Source organism: Vombatus ursinus, unplaced genomic scaffold (assembly GCF_900497805.2).
Source record: "Vombatus ursinus unplaced genomic scaffold, bare-nosed wombat genome assembly UNPS02014838.1, whole genome shotgun sequence".
Classification (NCBI taxonomy): domain Eukaryota; kingdom Metazoa; phylum Chordata; class Mammalia; order Diprotodontia; family Vombatidae; genus Vombatus; species Vombatus ursinus.
In genome coordinates this window covers 2,933,477-2,949,723 of record NW_020954616.1, presented here as the reverse complement: position 1 = coordinate 2,949,723, position 16,247 = coordinate 2,933,477, and the positions used below count along the sequence as shown (strand labels likewise).

General features: G+C 36.1%; 1 protein-coding gene and 1 pseudogene across 1 annotated transcript; both read left to right on the top strand.

The window, feature by feature from the left end:
• The first annotated feature begins 359 nt into the window (after positions 1-359).
• On the top strand, positions 360-5,955 carry LOC114026361 (olfactory receptor 10R2-like). The gene is made up of 2 exons (XM_027840041.1): positions 360-383; positions 5,032-5,955. The coding sequence occupies exons 1-2, from the start codon at positions 360-362 to the stop codon at positions 5,953-5,955; spliced, it is 948 nt and encodes a 315-aa protein (XP_027695842.1).
• Positions 5,956-12,398: 6,443 nt separating this feature from the next.
• Positions 12,399-15,695, top strand: LOC114026408 (annotated as a pseudogene).
• Positions 15,696-16,247: the final 552 nt, after the last annotated feature.

Sequence of the window (16,247 nt, the reverse complement as noted above, 5' to 3'; positions counted from 1 at the left end):
TGCTGGAAGCGTAGGAAAGGCCATGTTATGAAGAGATTTAAATTCCTAATAGAGGTCTTTGCACATGATCCCAGAGGGAGTAGGGAGCCAGTGATGTTTGTTGAATAAGGGTAGTGACATGCTTAGACATATCGCTTTGACTGTAGAGTAAAGGATAGATAGTGATGGTGGGTGGAGAGACTTGAGGCTAGAAGACTAATTAGAAGACTATTGTAGTATTTGAGGTGAAAAGTAGTGAGGGTTTGAACAAGGGAGGGGAGTGGCCATAACATGACTTTCTTCCCATGTAGAAAGCCTTGTTGTCCTTGGATCACACTTTCCTGTGTCATTCTGGGGACACCTCTGCCATAATTTCCAGGATGAAACGCCTGACTAATAATGAGGTGAGTCCAGTGGGCTGGTAAAGATCCTAGAGGTATTTGCTGCACCCATCTGTCTATCCTTTGGTCAGTCAGTTGGCCATTCATCCAGTAATGGTACAAATTTCATTGTCCCTGGCCCTGTAATTTAGATTGGCTGTGCAGTCTCAATAAGCCACTCTGGTCCCTCGTTGGGGGTGGAGTAGAGAAAGTAGCTGATTCACTGTCAGGAAATCTGGGTTTTTTTCCTGGTCTGAACTGTTAGCTCTCCAAACTTGGATAAGTCACTTACTACCTCTGGGACTTAATTTCATTATCTGTAAAATAGGGTTCATAGAATTTTGGAGCTGGAAGGAATCTCAGCTACAGCCACCTCCTCGTCCAACTTATATCAGACAATGAATAATAATACATTACTTAGCATTGTTGTGAGAATCAAAAAGATGATAGATTTTTATTCTTGTTATTCAGTATTTGGTCTTAAATGACATTTTCAAGAGACATATCCACCCATCCATCCATTTATGTGTGTGTTTATAAGTGTGCATGTATACAAATATATTAACTATATCTATTTTATATTTGGAATATATTATACATACATAGTCTTGAAAATGAAGGACTTTTATATCTTTATCTATACACACCCAGTTACACACACATGTATCACCTTTTTTTTCTATTTTTAAGCAGTTTGTGTTCTTGCTGAAACAGCAGAACAGGATATTTGTGCAAAACACTTCACGTCACATTTACAAAATAGTAGAACAGGAAGAAAGGGCATTGGGTTTCCTTCCTCCTACTCCATCTGGATTAATGTCATTAGCCTTGGGACCAGACAACAAGGTAAGGGATCATAAAATTTAGAGCTGATAGTAACCTTAAAGATCATCTGTCCTGACTTCCATATTTTACTAATGCAGCAAGTAAGTCCTCAAGATATTAAATACCTTGTTGGAGACTTTCAACAAAAATGTCAGAGAGTTAGGATTTTAACATAGCATCAAAGTATGTAACATTCATTCATTTCACTCATTCATTCATTCTTTCATCAAAGTTATTGAGGTCTTTTGGTCCAGGCATTGTACCAAGTATCAAGGATGAAATAATAACTGAGAGACAATCCCTACCCTTAAAGAACTTACTGCTTATTTGGATAGTTGAGACATGGACACAGGTACATATCTTACATAGAAAGCATCATGTGCTAAGTTCCATAAATGTTGAAAAAATAACATGTGAAAAAATTTCAGAAGAGGAAGAAATCCCTTCCAGTTCAGGGGGTAAGAGAAGGCTTCTTATAGGAGGTGACATTTAAATTAGATCTTGAAGAATGGGTTACATTTTCATAGGTGGAAATTGGAGAGGAGGCTATTGGGAGAAAAGGGAATTGGCATAAGTCAAAGAGTGAAGGCAAAAAATCAATAGGTTAAGAGGGGATGATACATTAAGTGCCTAATATCTATATGCATGAGAGAATTTATCCTCTGGGTCAAGCTGTAGCATGTGCAAATAAAGATGAAGTGGGTAGTGAAAAGTTTGGAAACTTTTCCTGTATTACTTAATGTGTGTTTGTAGAATTGGATTGGGAGATGGCATGATAACTGTCTTTGAGTGTTTGAAGGATTATCATGTGGAAGATGAATTACACTTGATGTTCATGGTCCCAGAGGATAGTATCAGGAGCAATGGATAGAAGGAGAAAAGTCAAGTTGGACTTAAAGTAAGGGGAAAAAATTCTTCTGACAATTAGAGTTATCCAATATTGGAATGTGTTGCCTTGGAAGATGGCATATTCCTTTTAATTGGAGGTCTTCAAGCCAAGACTCACTGATCTTTTGTTAGTGATATTGTAGATGAATTTATCATTCAGAAGTAAGTTGGCCTTGATAGGATTAACAATCCTTTCCAACTCTGATATTCTGTGACTATTAACTGAATTGAAAGAACTTGTATTTTCAGCATAAGTTTTATTATTTCTATTTTATAGATGAGGACAGGTAGGCAGTGCAGTGGATAGAACACTGGGCCTGGAGCCAGGAAGATCTGAATTTAAATTCTGCCTCAGACACTTATTAACTATGTGACCCTAAGCAAACCACTTAACCTTTATTTGCCTCAGTTCCTTATCTGTAAAATGGGGGCACACTGGAGAAAGAAATGGCAAGCCATCCTAGTGTTTTGCCAAAAAAACCCCATAGACAAAATCTAGGAGTCACATAGAGCTGGATATGACTGAATGACTAAACAACAACAAAAACAATTTTATAGATGTAGTAACTAGCTGTGTATCTTCCACCAGCCTATTTTCTTCTGTTTATCCTTTTCTCTCCCTTTTTTTATCCTGTCCCTCCTCAAAAGTCTGTTTTGCTTCTGACATCTGCTTCCCTTGATCTAACATATGTTTTCTTCAAATAAACTAATAAGGAAAAGCTAGAAGGGTAACTCACAGTAAACACATGATAATTAGAGATGGGAATGAGAACGCATTCACAAACACTATGTGCAAGGCATGTGACTTGACATTGCATACAAAGAAGAAAAACAGCTCTGTTCCTTGCCTCAAGAAGCTTATATTCTAAAAGTGAGGAAATTATTGGAACATCAGGCAGTATGAGATAAGATTTACTACAAGAAGTCTCAGGAAAAATATAGACCAAGTTTCTAGGAAATTCGGAGGGAGAATATTTTTAGCTAATTAAACTAGGTAAATCCTGGAGGAGGAAGTGGCACCTTAGCTGTCAACATTCATGGAAATGATAAATTTCAAAAGACAGATGAGAGAGGACATTCTAGGCATGAGGGACAATCATTTAGGTGAATTTAGTGAATTGTGGGAAAATTGGATAAAATTAAAGAGCAGCCCGGTTAAAAACCGGAATGCAGAGTAAGTCAAATGAAGTACTAAATGAGCTGGAAGGGTAAATGGGTGACAGATGATGGAGGACCTTAAAGTGAGATTGAAAGAGGTTGTATTTTATCTCATAGACAATAAGGATCCACTGAAAGGTCTTTAGCAGGGGAGTGACTATCAGAATTAAGCATTATTTGGATTATTTGAAGGATGAAGGATAAAACCAATTTGCCAATGCTTGGCAAGTGGTCCAGCTAAGCAAAGTGATCCTGAGAACATTTAAGGATGAAACTAGAAAGATAACAGAGAGAAGACAGATGGAAAATTGTTGCAAATACACACATATGTGAGATATATACATATATGTATATATGTATGTATGTGTGTATACAGATTTTAACATCGTTTTAGCAGATTACTTATAGAGGAGTTAGAAACGGCCCTGAAGAGATCAAAGATGGGAAAAAACAACTAGAGTAGATCAATTGTACAGATAAGATATTTTTGGGAGAAGTGACACAATTTTGATGTCATTGAGGGATTGATTCTTATCGAAAAGATGAAAGGGAAGATACTAAAGGTGTAGGGGGAAAATTTTTATTTTATTGCTACTGCAAAAATAGTGACCGCAAACTTTTGACATATAAGTTTGCTTCCTATTTCTCTGTTTCTCTGTCACTGTCTAAGTCGACCTCACATACACATATGCAAAATTTAGAAAAATAATAAAAAACAAATAAAAAGTATCCTTGATGATGATATTAGAAGGGAAGAGGCAAACTTTCACAAGCAAAGTTCTAGAGGTGACAATATCTTACATGAAAATTATAAAACTGCTCTGTCTTGTTCTCTTCAGAATAAGAGAGAAATCTCTTGATCCATGTCCAAGATTCTCTTCTCTCGATCTCAATCCATAAACTTAAAGGCTTAGCCAATAAAAACTACTAATGGTTAGGTATTTTATTAAAAATATTTTCAAATAATAAAGAAATGTAAACAAACAGTTAAACAAGATAAAGAAGGCTGTGACTGGGCTCCCAGACACAGTTACCATTTTGCTTTGGAAAATTCAGGGAAAGAAGCAATACTGATTGGACTGGCCTCCAGGGTCTCAGATTCAGTCCACAGCTTTACCACTCATCTATCTGACTTCTCTCCATTTGCTCTCAGGTTCACACCACCACCTTCTTGTATCTAAATATTAACTCTCAACCTCAATGCTTGTGCCCCAAATCTTTGAGAAGTCTTTTCCTTTAGGCAACTGGAACCCTCAAGCCATCCAAACTCTTCTGAATGCCTGTGAAAAGTTTCAGGAACACAGAGTTATATTGCAATTATTTTTTCAGCTCTACTAAGAACTTTTTCCTTACATAAATGCTAAAATCTTCCTCTCTGAAGTCTCTGTGTATTGACACTTGTTCTGCCCTCTGGGGTCAAGTAAAATCAGTCTAATCTCTCTATTATATCACAGCTGTCCATATTCTTAAAGATACCTATTTTTTTCACCATCTTGTCTTTTCCTGGTTACAGTATCCATGCTATTCAATCGATAGTCATTTAACTATAGTCCCTTGTTGTATATTATGACTCCCCTCTTGCTTACTCACATTCTTTTTAATGACCAGAGTAATTTCTGTTGAAGTTACTGCCCTCTTTCGTTTCGCCTCCTTCTCTTCTTTCTTCTTTTTCCTTTGTTTAATTGTTTATTGAATGAACACAAGATAGTGACAATTTCCTAGGCAATTAAATATAAACATCCCCCAATTCCCTCAGTCCACAGAACTGAGCATCCTTTTCTCCTCTCACTTCTTTTTGCAGATCTTACCCTGGAAACGGCTTGCTCCAGAGAACCTTACCGTGGTCACTGAATTCCTTTTGCTGGGCTTTTCCAACCTCCAGGAACTGCAATTTGTGCTCTTTGCTGTCTTCTTCTATCTCTATATGACCATTCTGTGTGGAAACATCATGATTGTTATAGTCATCCTCCTCCAGCACAACCTCCACACCCCCATGTATTTCTTTCTAGGTGTCCTCTCTGTGTCTGAGACCTGTTATACCTTTGTCATTTTGCTCAAGATGCTTCTCAATCTGCTCTCGATGCTCAGGACCATCTTCTTTACCAACTGTGCCATCCAAATGTTCTTCTTTCTTTCCTTTGCTATCAACACCTGCTTATTGTTGGGTGTAATGGGTTATGACCGCTATGCTGCCATCTGCCACCCTCTGTGCTATCCAATCCTCATGAATTGGAGGACCTGCAGACTCCTAGCAGCTACCTGTGGGGTGAATGGATTGCTGATGTCAGTGGTTGGCACCACCTTGGTCTTCATTCTCCCCTTCTGTAACTCTAACAAGATCAACCACTATTTCTGTGAAATTTCACCTCTTATTCACCTTGCCTGTGGTGACACCCATGTCAATGAGATGATCATATTCATCTGTGGTGTACTGGTGCTTGTGGTCCCATTGATTTTTGTCTGCATCTCTTATGGATTCATTGTCAGCACCATCTTGAGGATTCCATCCAGAGCAGGCAAGGGGAAAGCCTTCTCTACCTGTGCCTCCCACCTCGCAGTAGTTATAGTACACTACGGATGTGCATCTTTTATCTACTTGAGACCCTCATCCAAGGTCATATCTGACAAAGACCAGTTGGTTACAGTGATTTATGCTGTTATCACTCCCTTGCTGAATCCCATGGTTTACAGCATCAGGAACAGGGATGTTCAGATAGCCTTCTAGAAAGTTATTAGTGGAGGAAAGCTTTCCCATAAAATCCTATAACTTTAGTATTTCAGAACTGCTGGCAAATAATTGTGTGATATATGGTTGGATATATGGTTGATGTGGCCATAGTCAGGGACTGAGTGTTATTCTCAGAGCTAGATGCTTTCCAAACTTGTACTTGAATTTTTTTTCTGCCTCGTGTATATTCAATAGAAACATTTCAGGAGGCCACTAGTGGGGCCTTATTTGAGGACAAAATACCAGCAATATTATACCAAGTATCATGAGGCAGCATGGCATAGTGGATAGTATTGACTTAGGAGTCAAGAAGACCTGGTTTTAAATTACACTTCTGACATTTACTGTATAACCCTGCCCAATTAATTTAACTTCTCTGAACCTCATTTCTTCATTTGTAAAATGGGGGCAATAATACTTTTTGTACCCTACCTCACAGTGTTGTTTTGAGGTACATATGAGATAATAAAGGTAAAATACTTTGGAGATTCTGAAAGCAGGTGGTCTATGTGGTGAGGGGTAGTTGGAACCAGTTTGAGTGCTAAGCGTGCCAGGGCACGGACAAAGAGACAGTGGTTTTGCAAGTCAACATCAATGAGAGAGCAAAGAATGAATGTAGGAGGGTGCAGATCCTGTTTTCATTGTTGAATTTGCTTGGATTGCTTTTCCATGTAGGGACAGTGTTCTTGAGTATATGTGGGCATAATTTTGGTATACATGCATCCTAAACAGCACAAACCTTTTCCAAGGAAGTAATTATTCAATTCAACACTTCAACAAAAAATATATTAAGCACTTTACTATACTGATGGAATCATAAGTCTGGTATAAGGAGAAAATGTATAAAATAATCAGGATAAATACTACACTTAAATGGATTTGGGAATTAATCAATTTGGTAGTTTCCTTTAATGATACATCTCAGAACCCATCCATGAATGTCCATCCTATATGACTTGTCAATTTCTTCCCCTAATTTTGCCAGATAGTCTATCCAATGTGCTGGATACCTTTTTTGATTTCTCCTGACATACGTTCATGATACAAATTTTTAAAAAAGTGACTGCCTTCACGAAGCTTGCATTCTATGGATTCAAAGTCTTAACTGTTTTTGTCTGCAGAGTACCATGCCAGAAGGCAAATGCCCTGACAGATTACTAGGTAATATAAGGACAAAGGAGTCAGGAGAGGGAAGAAATTGGCTGTAGTAATACCAGTTAGGAGGTAATTACGATGATCTAGGCCAAAGGGCTCAAATTAAGATATAAGATGAGAGAAATGTTACAGAGGTAAGACTTTAAAAATGGCATTTGATTGGATATAGATGTTGAGGGAGAGGACTCAATGCCAGGGTGACTGGAAAGAAGGTCGCAACATCAAGAGAAATGGAGAAGTTTAGAAGAAGGATGATTTTGGGAGAATGAGGGTAATAAAGTACTCTTTATAAACCTAACAAGTTTGAGATACCTACAGGATATCAGGTAGAAATAAGAAGATACTTGGTAATGTGGGACTAGAATCCAGGAGAGAGATCAGAACTGGATATATTTATTTGCAAGTCATCTGCATAGGACCATCCCCTTATTGAATCTATAAGAATTGTTGAGAGATTGTACAAGAATTTATATGCACTGTTACATATATATGTATATATGCATATAATATATGTGTAATATACTAACACAGTAGTAATAAAATTCTTTTATTTGTATCTCCTGCTGCACTCACCCTTCCTTTCATTGGGGAATTTTCAAGCATGTTTCAGTGATATTATTTTTTATATCTATCACCACCTACCCACCACACTCTCCAAGTAGTAGCTCTTCCTTATAACAAAGACCTATAATCAAGCAAAAAAAAATCAATGGATTGTCTATGTTATGTTATATATTTCTTCTTGTTCTTGTTCATGTTATTCTGTTGCTGCTGTTCTGCCATTTCACTATTGTATTTGTTTATGTGTATTTGAAAATAAATGCTTTTAAGGAAAAAAAATTAAAAAAAATTAGTTCCAAATATTCTCCCTTCCTCTAGCCTCTCCCCACCATTGATAAGACAAGCAATATGATATCAATTATACAGGTGAAGTCACGCAAAATATATTTCCATATTAGCCTTGCTGCACAAAAAGCAAGAAAAATAAAGTAAGTGAAAAATAATTCTTCAATCTGCATGCAGAGTTCATCATTTCTCTTTCTGGAGGTAGATAGCATTTTACATTGTGAGTCCTTTGGAAGTGTCTTGGATCATTGTATTGATTAGAATAGTTAAGTCTTTCACAATTGATCATCATCACAATATTGCTGTTACTGTGTACAATGTTTTCCTCATTTTGTTCACTTCACTTTGCATTAGTTAATACAAATCTTCCTAGGTTTTTCTGAAAGCAACCTGCTCATCATTTCTTATAGCACAGTAATATTCCACCACAATCATATGCCAAAATTTGTTCAGCCATTTCCCAATTGATGGGCATCCCTTCAATTTCATATTCTTTACTACCACAAAAAGAACTCCTATAAATATTTTTATACATATAGATCCTGTTACTTTTTTATTGATCTCTTTGGGATATAGACCTAGTTGAGCTGTTATTGGGCCAAAGGGTATGTGTAGTTTTATAGCCCTTTGGGTGCAGTTCTAAATTGTTCTCCCAAGTTCACAGCTCTACTAACAGTGCATTAGTGTCTTTATTTTTCCATACTGCCTCTAGCATTTATTATTTTACTTTTTTGTCTTGTTAACCAATCTGATGAGTGTGAGGTTGTACCTCAGAGTGGTTTTAATTTGTGTTTTTGCTAATCAATAATGATTTAGAACATTTTTTCATATGACTATGAAAAACTTTGATTTATTCTTCTGAAAACTGCCTGTTCATATCCTGTGACCTTTTATCAAATGGAGAATAGCTCTTATTTTTATAAATTTGCCTCACTTCCCTATATATTTGAGAAATGAGACATTTATCAGAGAAACTTGCTATGTATTTTTCCCTCGGTTCCCTTCTAGTTTTGGCTACATTGGTTTTGTTTGTGCAAAACCTTTTAAATTTCATATAATCAGAATTATCCATTTTACTACCCATGATCCTCTCCATCTCTTGTTTGATCATAAACTCTTCCCTTATCCATAGATGTGACAGGCAAAGAGCAATGATTTGTTTTTAATACTTATTATTTATGATTGAACTATTTAGTCATCATTTAAGTCTGAATTCCTTGTTTACATTCCTCTCATTGATTTTGATTTTAATTTTGTTATAATTTGTAAATAATATAGTTAATATTTCTGCCTTACTGTATTTACTTATGAATTCTTTTTGCTCTAGTGAACCGTTTTTGTAAACATTGCAAGCAAGCAAAAGCTATAATTGTAAACTTGTTAAGATTCTCATTTAGTGATTGCTAATGTTTTATCATGTTTTTGTTTTTCTTTAAGGTACAAGAGAAAAGGCAACAAGAGAGTAGTGAAGTGCAAAAAGTCCCTAGAGTTGGCTTCAGAATTCACTTTGCATTGAGCATCAGGGACTATCTTTTACTTTTTTTTGTATAACTAGCACTTCACACAGGTTCTGATATATAGTTAATAAATGTTTATTGACTTAATGATTGTCTATAAACATGCCCATGTCTCCCCCATCCCCAACACCCTCTCCCAATCTATCCTCACTATTACCCCACATCTCTCTTGCCTTTTGCAGCTAAACTCCTTGAAAAGGCTCCCTACAGTAGAAGCCTTTACTCCATTTCCTCTCATTCCCTTCTTTACTCTCTATTGTTTGGCATCTGAACTCATTACTCAAATGAAATTGCTCTCTCCAGAGTTACCAGGTATCTCTTAATGGCCAAATTTCATGGTCCTTTCTCTGTAGTTATCTTCATCTTCATTCTCATCTCTGTCTCTGTCTTTTTTTGCTTGATCTTTATCCAGGTCATGCCTGCTAACCAAGGTTGTTCCTCAGGGCTGTATCCTGGGCCCTTTTCTCTCTCCACACTATTTCATTTGGCGACCTCATCAGCTCCCCAGATTTCAGTTATGATTTCTATGCAGATAAAACTCTCAGATTTATTTGTCCAGCCCTAATATCTCTTCTGACCTCTAGTTAGTTATCTCCAACTATTGTACTGAAATGTCTATTATATATCTCAAATTGCTTGTCCCATACACATGCTAAAGTCAACCTGTCCAAAATGGAACACATTATCTCTTCTTCCCAAACTCTTGCTTCTTCATAACTTCTCTATTATTGTGGAATGTACCACCGTTCTCTCAGTCACCAAGGCTTAAAAACATCCTTGAATCCTTACTCTCTTCCACTCCTAGCCAATTAGTTATCAAGTCCTGTGGTTTTTACCTTAGTAACATCTCCTGCTAATGGCTCCTTCTCTCCTTTGACACTGCTACCTTCCTCATGCAGGCCCTCATCACTTCATGCCTGGACTATTACAAAGCTTGCTGGTTGGCCTTCCTGCCTCAGATCTCTCCCCATTCCAGTCCCTCCTCTATTCAGCTCTAAAATTTATCTTCTCAAAGTGCATATCTCACAATGTTGCTTCTCTAATCAATAAACTCCAGTGGCTCCCTATTTAGCCACCAGGAACAAATACAAAATTCTCTTTGGATTTTAAAGTACTTCGTAACCTAGAGTCTAGGCCCTAGACCCTTCCTACCCTCCTAGTCTTCTTACACCCTCACTCTTTCCTATGTATTCTTCTAACCACTGACACTGGCTTCCTTGATGTTCCTCATAGAAGATACTCCATCTCTCAACTCTAAGTATTTTCGTTGGCTGTCTGCCATTCCTGGAATTCTATCCCTTCTCATCTACTCCTGGATCCCCTTGGCTTCTTTCAAATATCAATTAAAGTCTTGTCTTCTGCAAGAAGACTTTTTAGTTCTCCATTAATCTTAGTGCCATCCCTCTGATGCTATCCTCAATACATCCTTTATTTTGCTTGTTTGTAGATAGTTACTTACTGCTGTCTCCCTCATAAGACTTGTGAGCTCCTTGAGAGTGGGGCCTGTATTTCTCTTCTCTCTGTTTCCTCAGCACTTAGAACAATTCCTGACTCCTAGTAGGTGCTTAAAAATGATAGTTGACTGAATTATATAGTGTATAGTGAAAGATGAATTTTAAAATCCCTAGGCAATATGGTTCCAGAATTTAGTATTCTAGTCAGTTAAAGAAGGAAGATTTTCCTGGCCAGTGTTAGCTCCATAAAAAGAGGCAACTCAGGCACTGAAAGATATGCTAAAGAACATATGGCAAGAACTATTTCTAAAAATACAAAAAGAAGGAACTCTTCCAAAATCTTTCTATGATACACATATGGTCTTGATACCTAAACAAGGAGAGAAAAAAGAAAAGAGATAAAATTAAAATACTAGCAAATAGGCTAAAACAACATATTTAAAATATTATTGACTATGATGAGCTTGGATTTTTACCAGGAACTCAGGGTTGGTTCAATATAAGGAAAACCAGAAGCATAATAGAAGATATTAATGACAAAATTAATAAACCATGTGATTATATCAATCGACACTGAAAATGTTTTTGACAAAAATGCAACATCCACTTCTTTTAAAAACTCCTAGGGAGTATAGGAATAAATAGATTTTTTCCTAGATATGGTAAATAGTATCTATATACAACCAAGAGCAATCATTATATCTAAAGGAAAATATGGAGGCCTTTTGAATAAGATCAGGAGTAAAGTGAAGATGCCCCTTATCACCATTACTCTTTAACATGTTGTTGTTCAGTCTTTTCAGTCATGTCTGACTCTTTATGACTGTATTTGGGGTTTTCTTGGCAAAGGTACTGGAGTTGTTGCCATTTCCTTCTCCAGCTCATTTTACAGTTGAGGAAACTGAGGCAAATAGGAGTAAGTGAATCGCTTAGGGTCACAAAGCTAATAAATGTTTGAGACTGGATTTGAACTCAGGTCTTCTTGACTCCAGATCTGGGTGCTTATCCACTGCAGCACCTAGCTGCCCCTGCTCTTTAACATAGTCCTTTTCTACCTACAGAGCAATAAGAGAAGAAACAGAAAACAAAGCAGTAAACATAAGCAACAAAGAAACAAAATTTTCATCTTTTTTTCAAATAGAACGATAGCCTGTTCAGAGAAACCTAAAGTGTCAACTGAAACTAATTGAGACAATGAACAAAGTATAGTAGGATATAAATATAGTAGGATATAAAATAAATCCATAGAAAAAATCATCATTTCTATAAATTACCAAAATACCCATCAGGAAGAGATTGAAAAGGAAAACTCATTCAAACTAATCACATAACGGATAAAGTAATTTAAGGTCTATTTAAGAAGACACACATGAAAACTAAATGAACAAAACCACAAAGCTACCTATACAGAAATAAATGCAAACTTAAATAATTGGAAAAAAAATATTCCATGTTAGTACATGCTGCTATGGGCAGTGAGGTGACACAATGGGTAGAGTGCCGGGCCTGGAGTCAGAAAGACTCATCTTCCTGAGTTCAAATCTTGCCTCAGACACTTAATGACTGTGTGTCCCTGGTCAAGTCACTTAACCCTGTTTGCCTCAGTTCCTCATCTGTAAAATAAGCTGGAGGAAGAAATGGAAAACCACTCCAATATCTTTGCCAAGAAAACCTCCCAGGGATCATGGAGAGTTGGACACAACTGGAAAATCATTTAATAACAGCAAATATACCGCTATAATAAAAATGATAATACAACCTAAACTGTTATTTTACCCTGTGGAGCTAAAAATATAATAATAAAATTAATTGACATTCAAAAGTCATTAACCTAAAGGGAAATAATGAAAAAAAAGTAGAATACAGGACAACCTAAAAGTTTCAATTTTCTAAATATACTATAAAGCATGAAAAAAAAAGATTTACTACTAGTTGAAATAATAGAGAAGTCAGTGGAATAGATTAGGGATATAATATACAGAAGCAAACAAACATGGTAATTTACTCTATAAACTCAAAGATCCCGGCTCCTGAGATGAGGACTCACTGTTTCAAAAATTGCTAAGAAAACTGGAAAGCAGTCTGGCAAAAACTAGGTAAAGACCAATATTTCACCCTGTATAACCAAAGAGGTTCCTAAAGTATACATGGTTTATACATAAGTGGCCAGATCATTAACAAATTAGAGGACTAAGGGGAAAAATATGTCTTTTGGATCTATGGATAGGAAAATATTTTATGACCAAATAAGGAAGAAGAGAATCACAAAAGAAAAAAATTTATTATATAATTTTATAATAAAATTTTTATTTTATAAAATTTTACAATAAAATTTTATTATATAAAATTTAAAGTCATTTGCATGAAAAGGACAAAATCAATCAAGTTAAAGTTATAAGGGTTACTTTTAAATGAAGAAATGTCTTCCTTTGATAAAGGTTTAATGCCTAAGATATATAAAGAACTGATTCAAATGTAGAAGAAATAAGAGTCATTCCTCAATATGTTGTCAAAGATTATGAAAAGGAAGTTTTTAAAAAAAGCAATAAACATGAAAAATACTCCAAAACACTAATAATTATAGAAATCAAGTCTTTCATTTTTTTCTTTGTAATATTTTTCTTTTTATAGAAATTATTCTCTTGGTTCTGCTTAATTCACTATGTATCAGTTCATGGAGGTCTTCCAAAGTTTATCTGAGAATGTTATCATTTCTTAAGGTGCAATAGTATGCCATGACATTCATCTACAAATTAAAATAATTCCAAGATCACACTTCATACCTATCAGATTAGCAGTTGATCAAAAAAATAAAAAAGAAAGGGCCATTGTTGAAGAGAATATGGGAAAAAATGCACACTAATGCACTCTTCATGGAACTGTGACTTAGTCCAGCAATTCTGGAAAACAATTTGCCACAAGGCCCAGGCAATCACTAAACTGCATACTGTCTTACTCAGCTATACCATTACTAGACCTACAACTGAAAGAGATTATAGAAAAAGGAAAATGACCACATATGAAAGACATATGTTTATACATAAGTCATATATTTTATAAAATATTTATCTTATATGCTATATATACATTTTATGTATAACACATGTACACACAGAAATATATATTATACATATACACATATACATATACACATGCATACACATATGTTTTTGTAGTAGCAAAGAACTGGAAACTGAGGGGGTACTAGGTAAATTATGATATGTGAATATAATATGATATTATTACACTTTAAGAAATGATGAAATGGATAATTTCAGAGACACTTGGGAAAATGTGGGAAGAATGAAGTAAGCAGAATCAAGAGAAGTACATATACAATATCAACAAAGAAAGATTTGAAAACTCTGATCATGGGAACAACCAACCACAATTTCAAAGGCCTGATGACACAGCATTCTATCCACTTCTTGAGAGAGATATTAAACCCAGGACACAGAATAAGACAAATGGTTTTGGACATAATCAAACTGAGAAATTATTTTTTGTTTGCTTCATTTGCATATTCAGAAGAAAGGCTTCATTTGCATATTCAGAATTCTGTGTCTCACAAAGAGGCACAGACAAGCAGGACAGTTTTATCAATTACAAATTAGACTTATTGTATACTTTTTTAAAGGTTTTTTTTATTTCACTATTAATTTATGGAATAAAACAAGCATTTCCATAAAATAGTATAATAAAAAATAGAATTGGACATACAACTGCAAATCCACTAACACAACTTGCTCTTCCTTTCAAATACACAACAAAATTATCATGTAAATTTCTTTTTTTTCTTCCCTACTCCCCCATCCCACCGAGATGGCTACTATTAGATACAGATAGGTACACACACACACACACACACACACACACACATATTATTCTTTGATTTATCAGTTCTTTCTATGCAGAAAGCATCTTTCTTCATATGTCTCTCATGGTTAATTTGGGTATTTACAATAATCAAAATAGCTTATTTGCTCAAAATTGTTCTTAAAACAGTATTGTTGTTACCGTTTACAACGTTCTCTTGGTTCTGTTCATTTCATTTTTCATTATTTTGAGCAAGTCTTTCCACGTTTTTCTAAAATCATTAAGCTCATCATTACTTATAGCACAGTAGTATTCCATCACCATCATATACCACAACTTGTTCAGCCATTCCCCAATCGATGGACATCCCTGCAATTTCCAGTTCTTTGACACCACAAAGTGAGCTGTTATAAACATTTTGGAGCATATAGGTTCTTTTCCTTTTCCCCTAATTGTCTTTAGAAATATACCAAGTAATGGTATTGCTGGGTCAAAGAGTATAGGTAGTGGGCAGGGACAACGGAACCAGAGCGCAGAGGCAGTCGTGGCGCGAGGAAGGCAAGACTGCAAAGGACCCAGAGGCCACCGCCACCGTGAGTCTCCTAAACAAGCCCAAGAATGAGACGACCTCTGAGGAGCTGCAGAAGCGGGAAGAGGAGTAGTTCAACACCGGGCCCCTGTCGGTGCTCACCCAGTCGTTGAAGAACAACACCCAAGTTCTTATCAATTGCCGAAACAACAAGAAACTTCTGGGAGGAGTGAAGGCCTTTGACAGGCACTGCAACATGGTCTTGGAGAACGTGTAGGAGATGTGGACGGAGGTACCCAAAAGTGGCAAAGGCAAGAAAAGTCAAAGCCAGTGAACAAAGATCGTTACATTTCCAAAATGTTCCTGAGGGGGGATTCAGTCATCGTTGTCCTCAGGAATCCACTCATTGCTGGCAAGTAGCGGAGCCAAAACCTCCCCTTCCCACCCCCACACTTGGTTCAGCCCAATAAGGCTGAGGGGTCCACTAGTTTTACCTTTTGTGAATAAAACCTTGCTGTTTAAAAAACAAAAACAAAAACAAAGAGTATAGGTAGTTTAACAACCCTTTGGGTATAATTCCAAATTGCTCTCTAAAATGGTTGGATCATTTTACAATTCCACCAACAATGAATTAGTGGCCCATTTTTTCCACATCCCCTCCAACACTGGTCACTCTCCCCTTCTATCATTTTAGCCAATCTAATAAGTATAAAATGATATCTCAAGGTTGTTTTAATTTGCATTTCTTTGGACCAATAATGATCCAGAGAATTTTTTCTTATGACTAAGTTGCTTGGATTTCTTCATCAGAAAACTGCCTGTTCGTATCCTTTGACCATTTATCTTATTGTATACTTTTAAACAAAAGCAAATTGTAAATAATAAAGATCTAAAATGTATTTTTAAATTCACAACATTTTTTAATTTTGAAAAAAAAGACTGCATAGCAAATGCAGGTATGTGTTTGTCCTT